General features: G+C 41.6%; 1 protein-coding gene and 1 long non-coding RNA gene across 9 annotated transcripts; one reads left to right on the top strand and one right to left on the bottom strand.

The window, feature by feature from the left end:
- Positions 1 to 1,318: 1,318 nt before the first annotated feature.
- Positions 1,319 to 14,560, bottom strand: ZNF239 (zinc finger protein 239). 8 transcript variants are annotated; one of them, XM_043926354.1, is made up of 6 exons: positions 14,466 to 14,543; positions 13,550 to 13,590; positions 10,092 to 10,216; positions 9,115 to 9,156; positions 6,074 to 6,212; positions 1,319 to 3,783 (listed from the first exon to the last, which is right to left on the bottom strand). In XM_043926354.1, exon 6 carries the CDS (start codon positions 3,515 to 3,517, stop codon positions 2,297 to 2,299), a length of 1,221 nt encoding a protein of 406 aa, XP_043782289.1. In that variant the 5' UTR covers positions 3,518 to 3,783; positions 6,074 to 6,212; positions 9,115 to 9,156; positions 10,092 to 10,216; positions 13,550 to 13,590; positions 14,466 to 14,543; the 3' UTR covers positions 1,319 to 2,296. The 8 variants fall into 8 exon arrangements, with proteins under 8 accessions (XP_043782289.1, XP_043782293.1, XP_043782292.1 ...); XM_043926358.1 differs by lacking the exon at positions 9,115 to 9,156 and adding an exon at positions 11,808 to 11,943 and having other exon boundaries at positions 14,466 to 14,519; XM_043926357.1 differs by lacking the exons at positions 9,115 to 9,156; positions 14,466 to 14,543 and adding exons at positions 11,808 to 11,943; positions 13,709 to 14,309.
- A 31-nt stretch (positions 14,561 to 14,591) lies between these two features.
- Positions 14,592 to 25,508, top strand: LOC122709200. Its single transcript, XR_006345436.1, has 3 exons — positions 14,592 to 14,692; positions 21,926 to 22,088; positions 25,214 to 25,508. It is a non-coding gene; the product is annotated as an uncharacterized LOC122709200 (long non-coding RNA).
- The last annotated feature ends 90 nt before the right edge of the window (positions 25,509 to 25,598 follow it).

Here is a 25,598-nt window from a genome sequence, read left to right as displayed (position 1 = left end):
GAAGGTTTCTCATTTGCTGTGGCTTCTCTTGTTACAGAACACAGGCAATACGGCATGCAGGCTTCAGTAATTGTGGGCTCAGTAGTTGGGGCTCCTGGGCTCTAGAGCACAGGCTTAGTTGGTCCAAGCCATGTGGGATATTTTCAGATCAGGGATTGAACTTATGTCTCCTGCATTGGCAGGCGGATTCTCTATCACTGAGCCATCAGGAAGGCTCCTTTTCCTGCATTTTCATGCACAAGTTCCTTTTTCTGACTTTCTCTCCAAACTTCCTTACCACAATCAGCAAAATGCTTCCCAAGTACTCTGACCACATTTCAATTGTATTAAGAAAGCTAACACTTAAAAGAGAACAATAAAAGCTAAACAGAGTTAAAAACATTGCTAAATTAAGGTATGTATAAAAGGAGACTTGGAAAACAGGCTAGTTTATAACCATATGAGACTTGGACTTTAGATCTACTCTCTGGACTCACTACACATGGATTCTTATGATCATATTTGGCTCTAAGTCCCAAACAGATTATATCTATCAGCCAATTAGAAGACATGTGACAAACAAGAGTCAAATCCAGAAGAGATGTTCACATATAATCTTATGAGACCAGGAGGAACTGGGAGGGACTCATAATTCTAGAGATCACCAAAGCAGAATCACATCAGTTGTGATACCATCTTATGGTTTCCAAACTAGTGAAGGTATTATGCAGTGCCAAAGTGCAGATGCTCAGTCACTACCCTAATCATTTTATGTGGGCGCCTCTGAGTTGGAGTCAAATATTCTGGGATGGTCTCTTGAAGGAAAGCAAGTCTCAATCTGTCACTTTCCTCCATTTCTTATTAGACATTAGCTACATTTCCTCTAAATTTAACATTACTTTCCTGTTATCCATGTCCAGTTAACTGCTTCAGGTTACCTTTGATCAGGATGTACCAGTTATAACCCCACCTCCTCAAGGTAATAAATATTACATCTATATTTTCCCCACCATTTTTTCATGTATGGATACTAGTCACTGGTGAATAACTAAAATATAGGTGACTAGGGAGTCTCTTAAATACCACTTGAGGAATCAGTCATTGTTTAGAAAATCAGGGTTGCAATTAGTTCATTGTATAGTAACTTCTGCTTTACTTACGTATTCACTAAAAAACAATCCATTTTCTCTCAACTATTTTACAAGCTTCTTGTTTTAACTTCTAGGAGATGATCCTTAACCCTCTGAGGTGTCCTAGCTCCACACCCCAATTGAATTATGTGTAATAGAGTACATATTTTAAGCCTTGTCATCTCAAAACATACTCTCCGAGCCTTCCCCAAGTTCCAAAGTGTAAATTTAATCAGAGAAGAGAGAAAATGCAGAAAGGGAAAAAGTCAAGCAAAACAAAACAATAATAGTTTAGCTATTAAGTGAAGCAAGGACCTGTAATTCCTCCAGAATACAGATAATATTCTGAGCCATGTCCTTTGAGCTGTTTAGCAGATACTGAAACTGCCACCAGATGTAAGAGGTTAATTATTTGCTGCCCACAAGCAAGCAGACCCCACACGGGTTAGAAACAGAAGGTTGATGATGTTGACTCCGAATTGCCTCACCATCAGCCAATGAGAAGAATGTCCATGAGCTGATCATGCACCCCACAGTCCCCTGTTCCTCACCTTATGTTTCCCTGAAAGCCATCAGTTTGGGTCTGAAGAGCACTAGCTGCTTGACTCCTTTGGTGCCCTGCAATAAATGGTGCCCTTTCTTTACAAGCCAGTGTCAGTAGATTGGCTTTACTCTGCTTGGCCAAGAAGACCCAAGTCTGGCTCAGTAACAATGCTGCAAAAGCAAATGACTTTTGGGGGTTACAGCAAATATTAAAACATACTGTGCAATCACAATTTAAAGAGGGCTACTCAGGGCTGGAAGGAAATATGAAAAACACAAGGCACACGATTTGAGGAGAAAGCCAAAGCTCCAGATTCTCAGAGACTGTGAACAAAGGAAACACGTTCTGCTTAGACAAATATAAGGTTCTTGCACTTAGAAATGCTGGGTAGGATATGTAGCTCTAGTAACACTGGCTGAATGGCAAAGTACAGACGTTTTCACTCTACCCATCTGAGCAACAAGAATAATCAATTCACTGTGTAGCATAACAAAGTGCTTGGTACTTAAATACCTTAAGTGAATGACTTTCAGTGAGGGAACATATCTGAATAACTCTTACTATATCCTGAGAATGTGAAAGTAAGAGTGATGTTAGAAATATTGAAGTCTTTGGAGTAAGAGCATGTGATTGAAGACCTCATTTAATGGGGATCTTTCCTGTGGACCCGCTGGTGGATGTGGAGGTTGGAGCTCTGGCTGAAGCCCTTCCCACATTTGTTGCACTCGTAGGGCTTCTCTCCAGTGTGGACTCTCTGGTGGATGAGGAGTTTGGAGCTCTGGCTGAAGCCCTTCCCACATTTGCCGCAGTGATAGGGCTTCTCCCCAGTGTGGACTCGCAGGTGGATGCGGAGGTCTGAGCTCTGGCTGAAGCCCTTCCCGCACTCGTAGCACTGGTAAGGCTTCTCCCCCGTGTGTGAACAGCGGTGGATGTGAAGGTTTGAACTCTGACTGAAGCCCTTTCCGCACTCCCCACACTTGTAGGGCCTCTCCCCTGTGTGGATGCGCTGGTGGATGTGCAGGTTGGAGCGCTGACTGAAGCTCATACCGCACTCCCCACACTCGTAGGGCTTCTCGCCGGTGTGCACTCGCTGGTGGATGTGCAGTTTGGAGCTCTGAGTAAAGCCCTTCCCGCACTTGTCGCATTTATAAGGCTTCTCACCTGTGTGGACTGAGTGATGAATGAGCAGACTTGAACTCCTGGTGAAGCCCTTCCCACACTTATCGCACTTATAGGGCTTCTCATCTGCGTGGACTTCACGGTGGATGAGGAGACTCGAGCTCCTTGTGAAGCCCTTCCCGCACTGATCACATCTGTAGGGCTTTTCTTCGGTGTGGTCCCTCTGATGAAGGACTAGCTCTGAGCGCTCACTGAAGTCCCTACCACACTGACTACATCTGTACACTTTCTCTGAAAGGCGGATTTTCTCACCAGGGTGACCACCTGGGCTGGTGGTACATGTCTTCCCACAGTCTTGATGGCTACAGGGCTTCTCCTCTGTATGAGCTCTCTGATGACGATGACTGGCCACCTGGGATTTCCAACTGCAAACGTCTTTGTGGTTATAGTCAAAGGGCTCCAAGGATTCTTTCAACTGGCCAATATGGCAAATTGTCTCCCCTTTGAACAATGGCAAGACCACTTCTTTTACATCAGCCACAAGTTTATCTTGAAGGTTCTCTGAACAATGCTCAATGGGAGGACTTTTTCCCTCTGTCAGTTTCCTCTCAGTGCTTTCTTCAGTTACAAACAGACTTTTGCTTTCCTGAGGATCCTGGGGCTCATTCTTATAGGTTGGAATACTGGAGTACTGGGTGGCCATTTGGATTGGGACTTTCAAAGATGAATATTCTTCACTTTCCATGTTTTTTTAAATCATCACTCTGAAGAGTCACCACACTGCTTGTGGTTCCTGGAAATATGAGAAGATACTTTTCTCCACTTCTGACAAGTAGAAAGATCCAGTTCAGGGTTACTTACACCTCCCTCTGAATATTCACAATTTAATTCTGACTCCTCCTTACTGTACTAAGCCACCTGGTCCAAAATTTGCCAGCAGGAAAGCTCCTGAGGTAACAGATAACGTAAGTACTTTATCTTCATTTTCCACAAAAGTTTCATTCAAGTCTCCTAGGGAACAAAGGGAATTTAGTGATAACAAACGAAACTTCAAGATTTCAGAGCTGCCTAAGGTAACTAGCAAAAAGTTCAATCTTGTCCTTATACTCATGTCCTTTGGGTTAATGTCAGGAAGGGAGAGGGCTTGGGTACACAAGACAGAAATCTTGTCTCTGCTTTTAAGTACTGCCAATAAAAGTATTTGTACCCTAGCTTTGTAGAAGGCTATGAATCCCACATCCTTGTTATTTCACAATTAACATTTCATTCCATTTTACCAATTAAATGTCAATTAAAATAAAATGAAGTACTTGACTTTAATAAGTGCTTGGGATACAAGGAAGAAAATACAAATCCTTTTGCTTGATAAGCTAGAATCTACTGGGAAGAAAGACAAATAGGTCAACAATAATGCCATGTAAGTGCTACTGGACAGATACACGCACAGCTAGTCATGGGAACACAGAGGGAGGGGCAGTTGGCTCAAACCTTGGGGAAGATTTCTGGGAGCAAATGTAAGGGGAAAAAAAGTGGAATGTGGAGAGAAAACATGACATGTTCTAGAAAAGTATAAGTAGTTTCTTGTGAAGGAAAAAAAACAGGTAACAGTGGTAGACTATGCCTGGAGACGAAGACAAGAGCCAGAACAAAGGGCTCAGTGTGTAGTTAGAGATCCCCTCAGAGATGTAAAGCTACTAAGGATTACAGTTGTGAGTGAAATGACTGACTCTGTGATTATAAATACCATCATAAATGAGCAGGACTTTAAGGTAGAGAGAGAGCTGCTATAGCAAATCAGAAGAGTGATGAGGAGGATGGTTATGGAGAGAAAGGGAGAGATTTGTTCTAAATCACATGATGACTGACTAAACTCAAAAGGGAAAGAAGGCCCCAAGCATGACTCTCAAGTCCCTTGAATGAGTGACTAGGTATGGGTTACAATATCATAAGACAGGGGATCTTAATCTCCAAGGCTAGAGTAGGGAAGGGGAACAGAAAACAAACTTGGGATCTGACTTTTTAAATTTGTGGTGCTGGTGGAATATTCTGATCAGTAAGTAAAACATGTGAACCTGGAGCTCCTGGGAAAGAACTGTGCTAGGAATATAGATTTTAGACTTACTATAGATGGTCCCTGACTTACGATAGCTTCACTTACAAATTTTCGACTTTATGGTGGTGTGACAGTGATATGCCTTTGAATTTTGGTCTTTTCCTGGGCTAGCAATATGCTGGACAAACTTCCCTCGTGATGCTGGGCAATGGAGCAGCTGCAGCTCCACACAGTACGTTTACAACCATTCTGTTTTTCACTTTCAGTACAGTAATCAATGAACTGCATGAGATAGTCAACACTATTATAAAACAGGCTTTGTGTTAGATGATGTTGCCCAACTGTAGGCCAGTGTAAATGTTCTGAGCATAAAAATTTAAGGCAGGTTAGGCTAAGCTATGATTTTCAGTAGATTAGGTGTATTAAAGGCATTTTTGACTTAAAAGTATTTTTCAATTTACAATCAGTTTATATATAACCCAACTATAAGTTAAGGAAGATCTGTAGTATGTATGTTAGTCAAAACAATTAGGGTAAAGATCCTTATATTACACTGAAATGACCAAAATAAAAAAATCCACAATGATCTTGGAAAAAAAAAGACTGCCATTACTAGAATAAAATTACTAGGGAACTCCTTGTGATAAAGTGCAGATGGATGATGTCTAATGGGGAAACACACAAACAAACAAAAAACAAATGCACAGCTCAAATTACGTACAGAAAAAGGCTCCTGGAGAAGCAGGAGAATGTCTGAAGAAGTCCGAGAAATTAAAATTCCAAGCTCAGAATCAACTATTCTGAAGTAAGAGAGGTTTATTCCGGAAATAGGTTTATTATATCACGTTGGGCATTTCTAATGTCTTGACTAGTTGTTGCCATTAGCAGCGTCACTGTCCCAACTACCCTTTTCCCCACAAAAAAATGAAAAACTAGGAGGTTAAGGGTAGTGGCCCCATATAAAGCTTCAAAAACAAACTGTTTGCAAAGAAGGACTCCTAATAGTATGATTTGGGCTGAAGACAGCAGCGCAAGTTGAGGTAATGCCAAACCTGCACAATGACAGGACTGAGGTACAAAAAGAAGCAACCAACTCCACATGTGCCCAGGATAAAGCCTCAAGCTAATCTGTGAGGTGGAATTTCTGACCAGAAGGACATCCCAGAGCTGGAAACTGAAGCAAGGCATGTCCCAGATAACATACTGGCCTTAAGAGGCAATCTCAAAAAAAGGGTCTACATCACTCACCAGCTGGGTTCTTATTAGATTCATCCCAAGCCCAATCAGCAGAGATGTCCCCTGTAAGCTGAATACACATGCAGCAAAAAAGGACGGAGCGTCAGCTGAGGGTGGCACCCTCCAGTATCATGCTGCGAACAGAAGACTTCTGAAAAAAAAAAAAAGAGAGAGAGAGACAATAAACATAAGTAAACAAACAAAAAAAGTAGAAACTAACCTTAATAAACGGAGCCGCAAACTCATGAAACAGTAAACAGAGGTAACAGAATTGAAAAGGTTCATAACGAAAATCCCAGAGAAATCTGAGGGGCTATCACATCTAAAAAAACTACGACCTAATAACAAAATATAAACACATTGCTATAAAGAATAATTAGAATTTTTCTACATTAATAAAAAGATTGAAAACAATGACAATCATAATATTTGAGACTTGTTCAGACACCGAGTTGTGTTTGTCTCTTTATGACCCAAGGACTGCAGCATGCCAGGTTTCCCTGTCCTTCACTATCTCCCAGAGTTTGCTTAAACTCATGTCCATTGAGTTGGTGATGCCATCCAACATTTAAGATTTACTGTCCTCATGTGGAGCACTCAGACAGCAGATGTATGATTCTACATGAGAAAAACTATTAGGACACTCATCCTACACTGGAAGAACCAAGGTTAAAATGATCAGGTAATTTGTGTCATAGCTACTGTCAGGCAGTCTGATTTTAAGGTCTGCAATCTAGATGGGTTGAATAGCTAAATGAATATCCACCTAAAATGAAGACTGAGGGGTACTCAAGGAATGCAAAGTAAAGGTAGACAGATGGAATGATAAAAGCCTATGTTGTGGGAGTTCGATAAATATAGTGGAGGTGGAATGAAGAGAAAGAAATGATCAAAGAAATAACAAGGAAAAAAAATTTCTTAGAATTTAGGAGTCAGGGCTCACTAAATGTTAAAAATTGTCTGTGAAATCTCAGGACTTCAACGAAACAAAAAAACTAAAAAAATAAACCCCAGAAAATGCTGAAAGCATCTAGACAGCAAAGCCAGGTTATGTGCAAATACAAATGAGAATTATATTGACAGTGAACTACGGAACAGCAGTATTGTATACCTGAAGATAAATGAGCAATATCTTCTAATTTAGGAAGTAAACTGACTGTAAAATTAGCCTTCTATCTCATACCCAAGTCAATCAGTAGACTGGCTAAACACTTTTTCAGGTAAGAAAGGATTTAAAAAATTACTGAAACAATTATTCAGCAGTGTACTGTAGTAAAAATTTTTAAATTAAGAAAAAGATGACATACAAGAAATAGCAGTGAGCATTAAGAAATCAATAAAACAGACAAGCTGAATCAAGTGTTGATATATAAAAGAAAACAGTAATTAACCAAATCAACCAAAATGCTCTATAAACGGAATGGAAAGGGAAAAACCTCAAATAAAATATATTTTGAAAAGCAAAAATTAGTTGTAGGAAAAGGAAAAAACAAAAAAAGGAACTGTATATGTATACTATTTGACTCTGCAGGAACAAGAGTTATGAAGTCAAAGCAATGTAAGTATTAATCATTGATGTGACTCTGACGTAATGATGGACATGTTGGAAATAATGAAGTCAATACAAAATATCAAATATTGATAAACTGAAAAAATAGCAGTATATCATAATACAATAAATTAAAATTAAAACTACCTGTTAACACTGGTTAAAAACCCAAAGCCCGCTGACACATGTCGCTTTTGAATGTAAATTGGTATCACCCCTCAAAAAGGACATTTTAACAATTATGTGTCAAAATCACAAATGTATATACTCAGCAGTCCATCTCGGGGGTTTTATTCTTCAGATTTCTTGGCACAGTTGTGAGTGCTACTTGCACAAGATTTATTCACTGCAGACAGCTTGTGACAGCAAATGATCAGAATTCTAAATATAGATCCTACCTTTACTTTTGCCTCTCCGCAAACCAGTCTCTATCAAGCAGTCCCAGTGATACTGGGTAAATCAGTTCATACCATTTTATTGTCCCCATGGCTTCCCACTGAACTCAACACAAATTCACATTTTTTTTTTTACCAGTGCCCTCAATGCCACGAATGAGTCAACCCCCACTCTATTCTTCCCAGATGCTTCCTGTATTCTAGTCACACTCCTTTTAGGTGTCTGGGTCTTCTCGTGAACTATTCTCTTGCCTGGAATATTCTTCCCCTACCCAGTCACCTGTCTGATGCCCATTAACACTTTAGGTCTCAGTTTAAACATCACTTCAGAGACTTTCCTTGAACCTCTCAACAATACATTTATCACTCTCGTCCCATCTCATGCCCTCATTCTCTCAGAACACAATTCTCCATCCTTCACAGGACTTAATGAATTCACAGTAACACACTGTGTTGACCATAATGTCTCTTTTACAAGACTATAAGACATATTTCTTTGCTGCTGAACTCCACAGCAGTCAATTTTTAAATCTTGATTCCCTGGTGGCTCAGACTATAAAGAATCTGCCTGCAACATGGGAGACCTGGGTTCGACCCCTAGGTTGGGAAGATCCTCTGGAGAAGGGAACTGCAATCCACTCCAGTATTCTTGCCTGGAGAATTCCATGGGCAGAGGAGCCTGGAGAGCTATAGTCCTTGGGGTTGCAAAGCATCAGACACGACTGAGCGACTCACACACACACATGTACATAAAGCAGTGGAGTATTAGATACATTGCTTTCCCTCCAGAAACCTGGCTGGAACCAAAGAAAATAAATCAGACTTGCAGATCTAAAGGTTATGATTACAAAAAAATATGTAATCAGGTCTGAGCCTGTGAGACATAAATTGAAAGTTCTGAGAAAAGAAGGAGATTGAGGACTTCCTTGTTTGGTACAGTGGATATGAATCTGCTTACCAATGCAGGTGATACAGGTTTGATCCTTGGTCCAGGAAGATTCCACATGCCACGGAGCAATTAAGCCATGCACCACAACTACTGAAGCCCACGTGCTCTAGGGCCTGTGCGCCACAACAAGAGAAGCCACGGCAATGAGAAGCCTACTCACCACAACGAAGAGTAGTCCCTGCTCTCTGCAACTAGAGAAAAGCTTGCACACAGCAATGAAGACCCAGCACAGCCAAAGATAGATAAGATTTTAAAAAAAAAAAAAAGAAGGAAAAGAGAAGGAGATTGAATGGGAGGGCTGGTCGAAGATCTCACACATGTAAAGTACTTCAAATAAAATCTTAACAGACAAAATTAACAAGAAACCAGAGCATGGTAATCAAGGGCCCCAGAGCAAGGGAGCATGGAGGACCTCAGGAAAACAGGCTTAGCTGGAAAGGAGGGTGACCCTGGGGCAGCAGAGAATAATGCTCTGTAGTAAAAGTAGAGCTCGAAAGGCTCTGAAAGCGAGGGGGGAGTTTAGAGGCTCTACACCAGCAATTAAAGGTAATGGGCATGGAGAATTCTCCGTTATACTATAATCCTCAACTTGCTCCAACTGAGAGAGCACATCTGAGACACACAGGTGTGGGTGACTGTGCCAAAAAAACCCAAAAAAAAAGCAGTCTCAAACTCTGGCTTATAAAGGATGGACCACGTACGAGTTCTTGGAAAATTCTCCAAGTAAGGCTACTGTTCTCCAGTTCTCACCAAGTAAAGTTCTTTCGGGCTTTCCAGGTGGCGCAGTGGTGAAGAACTCACCTGCCAATGCAGGAGATGACAGAGACATGGGTTCGACCCCTGGGGCAGGAAGATCCCCTGGGGCAGGAAATGGCAACCCACTCCAGTATTCTTGCCTGGAAAATTCCACGGACAGAGGAGCCTGGTGAGCTACAGTTCATGGGGTCACAAAAAGCTGGACATGACTGAGCATACACACACAAAGTTCTTTAGCTGCTTAGAATAATCAAAAACATCCTTTGCTGCCAAAAAGAAATTAAGAAAGTGATTCCTCAACTATAGCTCCTGGGGCCCCATGGATATTTAAAACTGAAGAAACAGACTCCAGGGCACTGGTATTCATGCTCATGTTCTCACCGCTGAGACAAAGGGGCGGTAATTCTCCAGCATCACAGCTCTGTGCAGCTTCCTCTGAACAGAGTCCAGCAACCCCAGTCTTTCTTGGTGAAGTCCACAGAGGCATCCGTGAATGCTACTGGTTCCTAAAACATTAAGCACATTCCTCCTCAACTGACAACCATCTGAACAAATGCCCCGCAAGGAAGGTGAGGTTGGGAGCACTGGAAGAGGGGAGAAGGATGCAGAGGAAGTGTGCGGTTCAGGCTGATCTCAGTCTAGTTTGGATGGAGAACCTTTCCTTTCTCATTTCCTTGCTGAGCTGTCCTTTTGCCCCATTCCTACTATTATCCTGATAACCTTAACACTCAGGAGAACGATTTACCCAACATGCTAACCTCACATTTCTTAATCTCTTTAATGCCAACGATCTTTGCCTCATTTCAAACTCAGAAACCACAATTAGGGCCATTTCACTATTTGGATCACTCTGTTTTTGAAAGGTTACCTCAAAACTCACACTTAAAAACATCTTCCTATTTTTTCTTCTCTTTTTCCTCCCTCACATCTATTTTACCAAGATCATCATCCTTTAATCCTTCCTCTTTTTCCTCTCAGCCAAAGTATACTTCTGATATCAATTTTTCCCCTAGTCATATAAATCATATGTCCTTTCTTGTTCTAAACTAAGTAGTTGAACATTCCTAGAAAAAATAAAATAGCACATTTACCCACAACCACAAAACACTCTTAGGTATTCCCAAACATTTATATCTAGTCCTAACCTTACTTCTCAATTCCAGACTCCAACTTCCCACCTACATCTACACTTGGATGTCTAAAAGGCACTTAAAACATATCAAGCCCCAACATAATTTTTTTTTTAATCTTTTGGCTGTGCCACATAGCATGTAGGTATCTTAGTTCCCTGACATGGGATAAACCCATGCCCCCTGCTTCTGCAGTTCGGAGTCTTAACCACTGGACCACCAGGTAAGTCACCCCAACAGAATTCTTGCTCCCACAATCTCCATCAGTATCTGCTCTTCCCTTGTTGTCCCCCAAGTGTCACACAACCTACTAAATTGCTCAAGCCCAAATCCCAGAAGTCCTTTTGATTTTCTTCTCACTTCCTCACATTTTATTCATCACCAAGTCATCTCAACTCTGCCTTTAAAACATATCTGAAGCCACCCACTTCTTTCCAGCTTGCACTATTATCATTACAAGTCCCAGCTGTCATTAACTTTCCACCTACACCAACCTCCTAAATTTGTCTTTTTTGTTCCCCCACATGATGAATCTTCCACAGAGCAGAGAGGGTGATCTTTTAAAACACGTACCATGCCAAGCATGAAACTCTCCAAAGGCTTTTCCATGCACATGGAGTAAAATCCAGACTCTTCATTCTGGCCTGCAAGGCTTTCCAGACTGGGGTCCTGTCAATTCTTCAAGCTCAGCCTGAGTCCTTCCCCCCTTACATTTCACCTGGCTTCTGTGACCACACTCAACTAATCTTTAAATCCTTAGCAAACAGCACACCTGACTCAAAATCTAAATGACAAATATTTATTTATAAATTCACAATTTAAAATAATGCAATGATACAAATAAAAGAGAAATCTCAAGATCCTCCAACTCGGCACTCAATTTATAGATGAGAAAACTAAGGTTCATAGCTGCAAAGTGACTCATTCAAAGTCACAGAGGAAGAGAAGGGTTAAGTGGGACTCCTACCTTTCAGCAGACTCAAGGACGATGTCTGGTATATAGAAAACAGGAAGTACTGATGGAGTGAAGTCCTTTTTTTAAATTCAAAAAATTATTAACATACGCCAGGATCTCAAAATGTCACTGTTCTAGCAATCCCCAACTTCATCACAGTGCATAAGCATTAGGGAAGAGATAGAAGGGGAAAAAAAAAGAGCACAGGTTCTTATGTCAATCTTTGCTGAAGTTCTCAATCATATTCAAGGCACAAAGATGTCACGCTTTCAATACTTTGAGGCAGCTTACTGTCCTCTAAACAAACTAATTTTTATAAGAACTCATGGTATCTTTCTATGAATGTGGATGAGAGGATGGTTTTTGCCAACCAAAAAGATGGTCTTGCTGGTGGCGCTGTTAAGAATTGGTTCGTTTTTTTTCCCCCTTAAAATCCAGCCTATACGCCTGAAACACTGTAAATCAACTATACTTCAATTTTTAAAAAATCATCTAATATAAAAAAAAAAAAACCCAGCCTGATATTTTATTCAAATAAATCCTGGTGTGATGACCTGTTTAGTTTCAGAGAAGAAACAGCATGAAGTCAGAAAACATGGGGTTGACTTCTGACTTTGCTATTCTCTGCAATAAACACATGGTACTTCTCTTCTGCTCCCTCAGAATTAGAGCTCTCTGTAAGATGATGGCACCAAGGCAGAGGTTTAAGAGGGGCATCCCTGGTGGCTGGCTAATCCCTTTCTTTTCAAACATTCTATGATACTAAGTGTTAGTCTTGAGGTAGTTTTCTAGAAGTGGTTTTGTGCAGACAAATGACAAGTTTTTTAAAAAAGCTTACATGGTAATTCAACAATTCATTGTACCAATTAAAATGTAGATACGTTGATAAAGGGAACAAAACAAGCAGAACACAAAAGATGAGCAACCCATCCTATCTACCTTAGTGATGCTCACGTCAAGTATGCAGAGAAATACTTCACAATAAATGCAATAAATCTTTGGATTGTACAAAGATCAAAGAGATTAAAAAAAAGGAGTGAAATTCCCCTTTCAGTAGGTCTAGGGGAATGTTGCTTAGGAACATTTAATTCTTAAAGAACACCACAGATAATTCTGATGCACAGACTGGCTGAGGAGGATTTCTGGGAGTGACATGGTAATTACTGAGCTGTTATGTAACAAATTTTCTCATGTCTTTAACTCAAGTTTAATAAATGATTATTGTTAATATGCATACTTTTTCCCACACACATCACATGCTCATAAAAGAAAAGCACTGCAGTTTATAATTCTATTTGCTTTCCTGAAACAACGTAGCACTGGATTGAGCATGTAATAGCTTTGGATGACTTTCAATGTGAGTGAAATGTCTGGCAGGAAAAGGCATGCTCCCAGAGATTGGACCAAACATGCTGTGTGAAGTCTTTCAATAAAGGAGCATAGCCCAGTCCTCTGAGGAGTTAGTCAACCTCAAGGAGGCAGGGTAGTTCAGTGAAAACAGGGGTAGAATTTAAAGTCAGCTGATTGTGCAGACCCTGGTGACATCATTTGATAGCTATATGCTCTTAGTATCTTCATGTTCCTATATTCACATTTATAAACACCATATGTCTCACGCTGAAGTCTGACAAGGTAAAAAAAACACACAGAACCAAGACAGGACCTGACACCAGATACACACTCAGTTAATGCTGATGTCCTTCCCCCCAAAGATAGGATATTCCCAATCTCAGAGAAGAGAAACTCCAACTCACCTGGAACTTGGTCATTTTCTCCTTTCAGGAAGGACAGATTCCTGGAAAAGTGGAGTTAAGGGAAGCGAAAAAGCCGTGAAAATCAGGTCCACTTTGCTTGACACAGACTAGCCAGTCCAGCAAGACTGCTGGGGGAAAAATGTTGTCAGGTCCTGTTACCTTTACACACCCTCTCCTGGGATGCTTTTGCTGTCTCTTCAAGCTGCGCCTCCCTCACCTCTCTCCACAGGGCTTTGGATCAAATAGGCCAAGCCTCCCTCGCAAACCCATGAAAGCAAGAAAATCCCACTGCCCCCAGCAGCTCTAAGATGTGCCTATTTCCCCAGCATTTGCCCTGAAGTTCTAGTTAGAGCAGTAGCTCTCCGGATGAATGTGTCGCCTCTCGGAGATATTTCGGCTGCCCCAGACGCCTGAAAAGTCAGAGTCTATCTGGGATGCAGGGGCTCTGACGCAATCTCTTTTCAGCGAGGACAGGACTGTGGGGACGGGCGGGTTGGGCCCTCCCAGGAGCCCCTCTAGGTCCCCTAACGTCCACCGAAAACCTCCTTCGAATAAGGACAGTCATCGGCGTGTAAAGGGCCGGTGTGGCCAACTGCGAAGCTCCCAGGCCGGCCAAGGCCGGAGCTCAGGCAGTAGAGAGGAAGACCCCTCGGAGCCACTGCTGGCTCAGCGCTTGGGTCCGCCTGGTCTCAGCTGATCACCGCTAGGTCTGGGGAACGCAGCGCCGCCGCGGCGCGCGGACACACGTGCGGCCCTTGATCGCACCTCCGCCAGGACGCGCGCCCTCCCACGGCCACCCGCCAGGCTTCCGGGCCCCCGCAGCCCAGCGCCTCCCCCGGCGACACTCCCACAACTCAAACGCCAGACGCCTCTCAGCCGGCTGCGTAGCCTGTGCTGCTTGCCAGGCCTTTCTCACCTCTCACGTGGAATCCGATACCTAGAAGCGCAGGATTCTTGATACTGACCTGCGCCAGCGCCTAGGGCCTCGAACTACGAGTCCCAGAAAGCCGCGGGAGGGCCACGCCCACTTCCGGCGCCATTCCCGGGGCTTTGCCAGAAGCTGCGCTACAGAGTATGGTCCAGTCGCCTGCGAAGTGTTCTTGGAAATTCGCAACTAGTTCCTTCAAGTTATCCTCATGTGTGGTATTTTCTTTATTTCTTTCTTGTGTTTATTTTAGGAATACCCATTAACATGCTTTTCATTTTGTTAAAGTGCTACTGGGGGAAAAGAACGGAAATATCACCCGTAATTTCTGTTTCTTTTTAAAAACATTCTGAAATGAGTATCCCCTTCTCACCTCTGAAGTTCGTTCATTTAGCAAACATCTGAGGTCCTGCTATGTTCCAGGAACTGTCCAAGACACTTAGGCAAAAAAAAAAAAAAAAAATCACGTGGATGTTAAATTCTAGTGAGATCTCCCACTGGAGCAGTATACGATTTTTATAAAAGGTATAGTGTGTTATAAAAGTTATATGTGTTACGGAAAAAGAATTGAGTCGGGGGATTGAAGGTGTTGGGTGTGTGTGGATTGGGACATGCTGGAACAAAGACTGAGGAGAGGAGGGAATCAGTCAGTCATGCAATACTCAGGGGTTCGAACTCTTTCCTAAATGTACGCAGACATGACTGTACAAACAGATACACTTTTTAAACAAAAATGGGGTCATACCATGTATATCATTGATTTACATGGAAACCTTGCTTCCTGAAACCCTTTAGTTAATGCCTTCAAAGGAATGGCACCATAATTCTCTCCATTATTTTCACTCCTCACTGAGTGACACAGGACCTCTCAGTCTCTCCAGAATACTTTCTCTTCAGATTTATCCTGGGGGTGAAGGAGCTGTTGCCTAGACCTCTCCTCTATAGCTTTCCCCTTCTTGGTGTATTAGCTTCTAATTGCTAGTGTAATAAATTACCACACAGTTAGTGACGTATGACAAACACAAGTTTATTTTCTAACAGTTCTGGAGGTCAGACGTCTGAAATCAGTTTCACTGAGCTAAAGTCAAGATGTGGGCACTGTTGGCTCCTGGAGGCTCCAGAGGAGGATCTGTTTCCTTGCCTCTTTCAAGATATGTTGTGGCCTATATTCCTTGGCTTGTGGCCTCTTCCTCCATCTTCAAAGCACATGACTACAGTCTCTGCTTCTGTCAACATATTATCTTCGGTGCTAATTCTTCCTGTGTCTCTCTTTTGAGGACTGATGTGATTTATATTAGGCCCACCTGGTCAATTCAAGATAAATCTCTCCACTTTACAACCTTTAATCACATTTGCAAAGTTCCTTTTGCCATATAAGGTAACAATCACAGTTTCTGGGGATTAGGACATGGAGACACTTTTGGGAGGCCCATGACATTTGGAGAGGCTCTTCCTCAGGGATACTCTCCTACCTTTTGTCTGAGGAACACAAACTATCTCCCCAGGACTCACTGCTTGCTGATTCATTGATTCTATCACTCTTGCTCTGATGCTCATGCCTTCATATTCTCACTTCCCTCCTAACCCAGTTTAAAGATAATGGCTCATCATTATGATCAGTCTTTTGCCCCATCTTATCTGGTTTTATTCTCCTGATAAAACACCAAATCTTCTTGAATCCAGCTCCCTGCCTGTTCCATACTTGTACCTGTGTAGCAGACGTGGCCTCAGAAAAATGCAAGACTCTGATGATTCTTAATTTCAGTTTATGAGTGCTAAAGTCAAGTGGGCCCTTAATGCTGTCAAACTATCCTATTACATTTTTTTAGTCCATCCATCCTCGTCAATGACTATCTCACAGTTTTTCCTCTTTCTTCACACCTCCAACAACTGCTTCTTCCATCTCACAACTGATGACTTTTGCTTTCTATGGGAAAAGAGAACTTTATACCCTCACACAAGTGCATTTACCCACTTCTCTCCATTGGAGCCTGTATGCTCTACTTTCCATTCTGAATGAACAGCCCCCATTTCTGTTTAAGAAAACCCTCTGTTTGTATTCTGAATCTTATCCCTTTTCTTAACACATGAAGGCATTCTCTCTCATCTATATTAACAGTTTTCATTCTACAAAAATTTGGGAAGTCTTCATTTGTGGCCTGCATCTTCTGCATGTTAAGGTCTTGGGATCCAGAGAAACACTACTTAGGGAGCACCTGAGGCTTTAGGTCTTATCTGGGGAGCCCTTGGATGACACACAGAAAGAAAGGTGGAGACACGTCCATTTCCTTCTGGGTGACCTAGTCTGGGCTCGTAGTCCAGTGTTCATCCTTGCCTATGAGCAGCACTGTGGAGTAAGGGCTCTTCCTCACTCTTCTTAAGATGAAGTCACAGAGGATGAGAGAAAGAGAGGCAGTGACTTGCCCAAGATTCTGCTTCTGGCAAATGGCCAAAGCCAGGGACCAAACTCAGCATATTGAGTATTGAACTGGGGTCACTTTCACTATAACATGACTATCACCTCATCTTTTCAGGGTATCACAATTGGAACAGGCCAGGTGAGAGATGAAGAAAGGAGTTTATGTTAGATCCCTTGGGCCCTGCCTCCAGTCCAACCTGCTGGGGGATCACTCCAGCACAGAAAAGCACCAGATGAAGGTGGGTGGTGGCAGATGCAAGTCTGGCCATGCTGGACTGCCTGGAAAGCTGGAGAAACCACAATTGGAACTGGAAAAGGGAGTCCAGGTTTCCTTTGTAGATATGAGCCCTGTCCCCAGCAGGCTGGCTCCTGACTGGAGCAAGGGCACACAGAGCTCCCTCCTTGCAGATCTTTGTGAGTTCAAAGAATGTCTCTAGCTCTAGTACCCAAACTGTTGTCAGGATGTCCTCAAGAGCCATGGACATGGGGAGGGTGATAAGGAGGGTCTCATCCAGACAGCTTCAGTTTTCAGACTGAAAACTGAGGCCCAAAGAACAGAAGAGGCTTGTTCAATGGTACCCAGGCAAGCAGCCGGGGCAGCAGGAGAGAAGTTAATCTTGCCCAGTAATGAAGGGCTGTTGGTGCTGCCCTGCGAGGAGTCCAGGGAAGATGGCCTCCGGGCTGTCGAAGCCCATGTTATAGTGTACATGCTACGAGAAGGAGCTCAGCATCATTCCCGCATTTACTCATTCAGCGCACTCCGTGAGTATATTCAGCGTACCTAGTCACGTGAAAGGCTGTCCCTCCACAGGGCTCCACCAGCAGTGGGGATGAGGAGAGTTTCAGTGGTTTTCAGCTTTATGAATCCTCTCTCCTCCCCCGTCAGCCTCTTCTCCCTGACTGTGCTGTTGTTTCATTTCTCAGCTTTATTCATACTCCACCTGTTCACTTTTTGAAAGATGTTGGGCACAGCCAACTAAGTACACTAATAAGTAGGTAACAACTTAAAGGGTGTCCCCCTCAATCCAAGGTTAAATGTATCATAGGGTATCCCAAAATATCTAGAAATCTTAAAACCAAAAAACTGTGGCTTTTTAGATATTGTATTAGGATAAGAGAGATGTTTTTTAGAAAAGATCTATATGGAATGAATAGGGTTGGGGTGCCAGATTTAGCAAATAAAAATACAGTATGCCTAGGTAAATTTGAATTTCAGATAAACAATGAGCAATTTTTAGGAAAATATGTGTCCCCTGCAGTGTTTTTTCCGAAATTCAAATGCTACTGGGTGTCCTGTATTTCATCTGGCAACTCTAGAGGAGCGGTATGCTTCCCAGAACTCCTGGAAAGACTAAGTAGGTAATTGGCCTCCTGTAAACCAACACAAAAGATGTGCTAAGCCCTGCCTTCAACTCAGTCACCTGCTACAGAGAAAGAGGATCTGAGGCTAGCTGCCCAAAGCCCCCCAACAGGAGGAGACCTAACCAGCCTTTTCTGGCTCACCCTGTCCTCTGTCCTCCCTTCATATTTAGTGAAAATTCACACCTTCATTTCAGGAGCCAACCCAGAGCAGCTAAAGGGAGGGGCTGTTGGATGAGACAGTCTGGGTTCAAATACAGGTTCTGCCAACAGAAAACTGCACCATCGTGAACAAGTTTACAGTCACTAAGCCCTGATTTCTTCCTCTTTAAAATGAGGCTCACAATACTCGCCTTTTTGGCTATGGTGAGGACTGCATAAAATAAAGTGTAAGGTACTTATCAACATGCGTGCTCAGTCACTTCAGTTATGTCCGACTCTTTGCAATTCCGTGGACTGTAACCCAGCAGACTCCTCTGTCCCTGGGGATTCTCCAGGCAAGAATACTGGAGTGGATTGTCACGCCTTTCTCCAGGAGAGTTTTCCCAAACCCAGGGATTGAACCTGTGTCTTTTATGTCTCCTGCATTGGCAGGCGGGTTCTTTGCTATTAGCACCACCTGGGAATCCCGCTTATCAACAAGCTTGACAGGAAAAGTTAGCTGTACTATTCTCATTATTGGCCTCCAGGTGGCAGCAGTCACTAGGGACATGCCCTTGGATGTCTTGCACCTGCTCCAGGTATGTCTGCCATTGTGCTTGCTCTCTGGTGTCTCTCTCCTTGGATCTCTTAACTTTTCATTTCTGTTATCTCAGTAAATTCTCATAACAATCCTAGGAAGTATGCAAGCAGAGATTATTAACTGTTTTGTACATGAGTGAACTGAGGCTACATTTTTACCCTCTCTAGAATGTCCAAATTACCATACAGTTGTGCTTATTTCACGTGCTAGTGAGGTTATGCTCAAAATCCTTCAAGTTAGGCTTCAGCGATAAGTGAACCAAGAACTTCCAGAGTTACAACCTGGGTTTCAAAGAGGCAGAAGAACCCAGAGATCAAATTGCCAGCGTTCACTGAATCATGGAGAAAGCAAAGGATTTCCAGAAAAACATCTACTTCTGCTTCAGACTAGCTAAAGCCTTTGACTGTGTGGATCACAGCAAACTGTGGAAAATTCTTAAAGAGATGGGAGAACCAGACCACCTTACATGTCTTGTGAGAAACCTGTATGCAGGGCAAGAAGCAACAGTTAGAACCGGACATGGAACAACGGACTGGTTCCAAATTGGGAAAGGAGTATGTTAAGGCTGTATATTGTCACCTTGCTTATTTAAGTTCTATGCTGCATGCATCATGTGAAATGCCAGGCTGGATGGATCACAAGCTGAAATCAAGATTGCCATGAGAAATATCAACAACCTCACATATGCAGATGATACCACTGTCATTCTAATGGCAGAAAGTGAAGAGGAAATAAAGAGTGTCTTGATAAGAGTGAAAGAGGAGAGTGAAAGAGCTGGCTTGAAACTCAGCATTCAATAAACTAAGATCATGGCATTGAGTCCCATCACTTCATGGCAAATAGAAGCGGAAAAAGTGGATGCAGTGACAAATTTTATTTTCTTGGGCTTCAGAATCAATCAGACTAATACAGTGTTGGTCCTTTTAGTCCACTATAAAGACACAGACTTTTATTTCAACTGAGTAAGAAGCCATCAGAATATGGAGAAATTGGGATCTTTATTTGGGGTGTGTGTGTGTGTGTGTGTGTGTTAGTCACTCAGTCATGTCTGACTCTGTGACTCCATGGACTCCTTTGTCCATAGGATTCTCAAAATCCTGGCAGTTCCTCAAAATGATAAATATAAAATTACCATATAACTCCTTGTTTACATTCCTATATAGCTAACAAAGAGCAATGAAAGTACACATCCGCACAAAAACTTGTATCCTATTAACAAGTGAGGAGTCAGAGTTCTTAAGAGAAACAGAACCAATAGTGTGTGTAATTAATTAGTTGACTCCTATGGTTATGGAGACTAAGAAGTTCAGTGATCTGCCCCCTTCAAGCTGGAGAACTAGGAAAGCCAGTGGTGTGATCTGGTCTGTATCTGAAGACCTATAACTATGGGAACCAATGATGTAACTCCCAGTTGGAGGCCAAAGTCCTGAGAAGGAAGGAATGGTAAGCTGGTTTAAGTTCCTGAATCTGAAGGTCTGACAACTAGAAGCTCTGAGGTCTGAGGGCAGGAGAAGATGGATGTCTTAGCTCAAGGGGAGAGACCAAATTCTCCCTTTCTCCACTTTTTAAGTTGTATTCAGGCCCTCAATGGGTTGGATGTTGCCCACTCACATTGAGGAGAGCAATCTGCTTTATACAGTTCACCAATTCATATGTTGACCTCTCTGGAAACACCCTCACAGATGGACCCAGAAATAATATTTACAAGCTATCTGGGTATCACTCAGCTCAATCATGGTGACACAAAAAAATTAGCCATCACAAACATCTGATTTTTTCTTATGTTTTTAGTATTCCAGCCTTGCTGTTTTCAAATAAACCAAGCACACTCTCTGCAGTGTCTTTGGATCTGCTGTTTTTTCTGCCTGGAACAGACTTCCCACAGATACACTCCTTGTTACCTCACTTCCTTCAGACTCAGCTCAAATGATCTCTTATCAAAGAGGGCAGTTTTTACAGCTCTGTGTTGAAGAGGAATCCTTCTCCCATCTCTTTTTCCTTTGTTTTTGTTTAATCTCTCTCTTCCTGACCCCTATTTGAAAGTAGGATCTTTAAGTGGAGGAACATTATTTATTTTGTTCACTATGTTAAAAATTATTCTGACATTTGTTGAAACCTCAAAGACTATATTCAAGACTCTCATTCTCCTTTCATGGTGAGTTGAAGGTCAGCAGCTGCAGCAGCTCATGAGTTAATCCTTATAGAGGGAGATGGGCATGCCCAGGGCGACTGCCAGTTTGTAGTTGACAATATCAAGGGTTGCGGGAGCGGGGAGGGGAGGTTGGGAGTCTTGGATGAATTGGCTTAGCAGAATTCTTTGCTGAAATTGGACCCATCAGGCCAAAGACAAGGTCTAGAGGAGGAGAGGATCCATAGGATCCTGACTGAAGTTTGGTCAGGGAAGGAGTCATTGACATCTGCTTTATCCTTAGCATCTAAAACAGTGAGTGGCATATAGTGGGACACTATAATCATTGGTAGGTTGGTGAATGCATGCCCCATTCTGAGAAATTTTCTTTGAAATAAAAAGTCCTAATTGAATTAAAGAGATGCATTTTTCCTTCCTAGCTGTCAGATTGCTGAATTTCATACGTAGATTTTTTTTCCCCTAGAAAATAATACATTTGTTAAAATTGATTAAATCTTGTTCCATGTTCTATGTCAGTTAGTGGTGAGAAAATATTTTTAGTGTTCACGCCTTTTCTTTGTTTGAAATCAAAGCAGGATTATTTGGAAACAAGCCATAAATAGCTCACCCAAAGGAACTTAGAACATGCTTTGCAGATCCAAATCAGTTTCTAGCAGTGGGTGCAGTTTTGGCTGAATATTAAAATCCTTTAGGAACTTTAAAAAATCCCGATGCCGGGATCACACCCAGAGCATTAACGCAAAATCTGTGGAGCTGGGACCAAGGCATAATTACTTTTCCAGGCTCCCCAGGTGATGCCAACCTGCACGTGGGATGAAGAACCTAAGCCACTGGATTGCATCCCAGACTACATTTCCCAGAAACCTCAACGGGCACTTCCGTTTCCGGCCTCGTCAGTCTTCGTTTGAGTGGAGCGCGGCCTCCGCTTGCTTCTCGGTTTCGGCGGTAAATACAGTTTGGTGTTCTTGTGGCTGTTCTGTGCAGAGCTTTGCAGCAGCGCCTTCCCAGCTCGGTCGAGAATGGCCGCTGCCGGGCAGGGACACAGACCGGTGCGCTTGTCCTTTCCTTGAGGGGCAGGTTGAGGAAGGAGCGAGCTAGGAGGCCGGGCAAGTAGTAGGGCGGTGCGGGCGGTGGTGGCGGTGGAACGCCGGGAGCCGTGGTCCCAGCAGGATTAAAGCCTTGCGCTGAGGCCCAGGGATTGAATCTCCGACGAGACTTTCCACCCCTGTTGGCGAAAGCGCCTGAGTAGCTCACAGTCAGAGCTTGGCCTGGAGCTTGCTGCAAGGCGTGACTCCAGGCAGGTTCCTTCTTCCTGCTCACTTCTTTTTATTAAGAAAGTTTTGTTCTTTCAAATTAAGCATGGACATTGAATTTTATCACATGCCTTTTCAACATATGTGGAGATATTTGTCTTTTCCCTTTTGATCTGTTAATACGATAAATTTTATTCTTAATGACTGCATTCTTAGTAGAACCTCACTTGGTCATGGCCAATTATACTATTTTAACATCAGTAAGATGTTTCTCTTTGCTCGTGTTTTTTTAAAGTATTGATGGTTGGACAGTTTTTTACCCTCTTTGAGCCATTTTCATTGCCTTTGGTTTAAATTTCGTAATAATTTTTGTAAAAGTTTTTGACTATTTTCATTCTTTGTTATACTTTAATTTACGTGGTAGGTGGTTCCATGAAGGTTTGGGTGCTTTTTTTAAAAAAAAACTTTTTGTGATATAGGGAGTAGGACAGAGGAATTGGGGGATAGTTCCTAACAGTATTCTCTCTTATACAGTGATTTGGCCAACTGAAATTCTTGCTCTCTCTCGAAACAGTTTTGATAATTTCCAATTTCCTAAAAAATATCCAGTAATTAAAGTTCTCAAGTTTGTCTGCATAGTTAGTAGTCCTTTTTGGTTCTACATTTATCCTTTATATTTATGGTTACTTTTATCTTCCGTATTCATGGTTACTTATAATTTCTTACAGTATTCGGGTTTTTTTTGCATTTCACCCCCTTCATTAGCTCTGTTTTATTTTTTAAAGAACTCTTAGATGTATTTATTAGTGTTACTATTTTCCTTTTTAAAAAATCTTTAATTCCTTTTTCTTTTCTCTTCCTTAGGTTTATTTCCTTTTTCTAACCTTTTGTAGTTGATTCTTTAATCCATTCATAGATTTTCCTTCTTGTTTATGTAATGTAAATACTTAAAGCTATAAACTTGTTTGTGTAGTGTTTTGATTGTAGCTTTTATTATCATTATTTTTTAGATATTTTTCAATTTGCATTTCTTTGATCCAAGTATTCAGGAAGTCATAAGCTAACTTTTTTCTTTCTTAAAAGTCTTATGGAAGAGTTGATTTTATGTACATATGGTCTAAATTGGTATTTTTGAAATGAATATTCATGTAACCAGCACTCAGGTCAAGAAATAGAACACTGCCAGTACTGTGCTAAATCATATTCGATCCCTTCCAGTCATTAGCCACATTCTCCTCCACCCCTTGAACTAACACCGTAATTTATTTTGGCCTGTTTCTTTAACTTTATGTGAGTGAAACTATATATACATATACACGGTGTGGCTTTTTATGCAAAGCATTTTCTGAGATTCATCCATGTTCATCCATTGTCTTTGCTGTGGCTTATTACAATGCATGTTTAAGCATAATTGCTGGGCCCTACCCTCAGAATATTTTATTCATTAGGTCTGAAGTGTGGACTGAAAGTCTACAGGTTCTTAGGTGATGGTGATGTTATTGATCTGGAGACGAGTCTTGTAAAACTAGTCTACTACTAGTCTTGTAGCATATTTCATTATCTCATAGTTTAGATGGATGTTTGGGATGTTTCTAGCTTTTAATGCTATGAACGGTCATATATATTATTGCTTGGTTCACATGTAGATACATTTTTTGGGGGGCATGATTCTACCTCGGAGTGGGATTTCTAGTTTATAGGATATGTATGTATCCAACTTTAGCACATAATGCCAGATAGTTTTTCAAAGTTTTGTACCAATTTGCATTTTCACCATCAGTGTGTGAGAGTACTCATTGTTCTATATCCTTGTCAACTTTTAATATTGTCAGTCCTTTGAAGTTAATTGTTCTTAAGGTCTATTGTGTATCTCATTGTATCTTAATATTCGTATCCCTGATATCTAATGAAGTGGAGGACTTTTCAAATGTTTTTTGGCCATTATATGTCATCTTTTATGAAGAATTTATTCAAAAAACTTTGTTGATTATATATGTGTATTCCCCTTCTCCCTGTGGCTTGCTTTTCACTAATAGTGGCCTTTTGATGAATAGAAGCTTTTAATTTTAATGAACTCGTTTACTTTCTTTTCATTGTGTCTTGTGTACTGTTTTAATAAATCTTGCCTTTCCTCAAGTCAAGTCTGTGTTAACTTTTAGAAGCTTTATTGCTTGTCTTTTACGTTTAGATTTTTCATCCTCTTACAATTGACTTTCATGTGTGCTATGAGGTAGGATTCATGTTTACTCCTTCCTCCTCCCCAATATGCCAATGTAAGTTCCTTTTCATCACTGCTTTGCAATGCTACTTTCATCATAGAACATGGGTCCTTAAGAGTGCTTTTGTCTTCATATGACTAGTTTGCCTCTGTTTAACCTTTACAATCAGTATCTTGAAATTTTCTTGACCTTATTCACACATTAAATACATATCTCATCAAAGGCCATTTGGGCTGCTTATTACCAGACTTCACCTCCAACTTGCATTTACTTTAAAAAATAAATCTCAGCTCTAGTATTTGATGCGTGAAATTTCTTCTCAGGCTAATGAATACAAGCATATATATAAATAAAGATGTGTGTATATATGTGTGTGTATATCTTTATATCTGAGCCATTAAATGTTGCTTCTCTGCTAAATTCTCGCAGAGGAATGTTATTCTGAAATTCTTGGAGATGCACAGTGTTAAATTATAATGTTCTCAAATGTACCACCCTTTTGGAATCTGTCCTAGTAATCCTGGCTTTCTGATGTATGGTTTTCTCCCCAAAGTTGTGTCTATCCTCATATTTTAATTTTTTTTTTTTTTCTTTTTAGGCTGTGTAGTGTGGCATGTGAAATCTTAGTTCCCTGACCAGGGATCGAACCCATGCTCCCTGCAGTGGAAGGGCAGAATCTTAATCACTGGACCTGCAAGGAAGTCCCTATCCTCACATTTTAATCTTTTTTCTATTTTGGTGTTTTCCTATGTTACCTTGCTAACTTTACAACTTCTTAGATGCTCCTTACATTCTTTAAATACAATACATGCTTTTAAAATTAATTAATTTTATTTTTGGCTGTGCTGGGTCTTCATTGCTGCATGAGGGCTTTTTCTAGTTGTGGGGAGCAGAGGCTGCTTTCTAGTTGCAGTGCTGGGGCTTCTCATTGCAGTGTCTTGTTGTGGAGCATGGGCTCTAGGGCACTTTGGCTTCTGTAGTTG

This window comes from Cervus elaphus, chromosome 15, assembly GCF_910594005.1.
Source record: "Cervus elaphus chromosome 15, mCerEla1.1, whole genome shotgun sequence".
Classification (NCBI taxonomy): domain Eukaryota; kingdom Metazoa; phylum Chordata; class Mammalia; order Artiodactyla; family Cervidae; genus Cervus; species Cervus elaphus.
The sequence above is the reverse complement of the archived record's forward strand: the minus strand, read 5'-3'. Positions and strand labels throughout refer to the sequence as shown.

Coding starts and splice junctions, on each gene's coding strand:
- ZNF239 (XM_043926356.1), bottom strand. CDS start 3,517: ATGGAAAGTGAAGAATATTCATCTTTGAAAGTCCCAATCCAAATGGCC.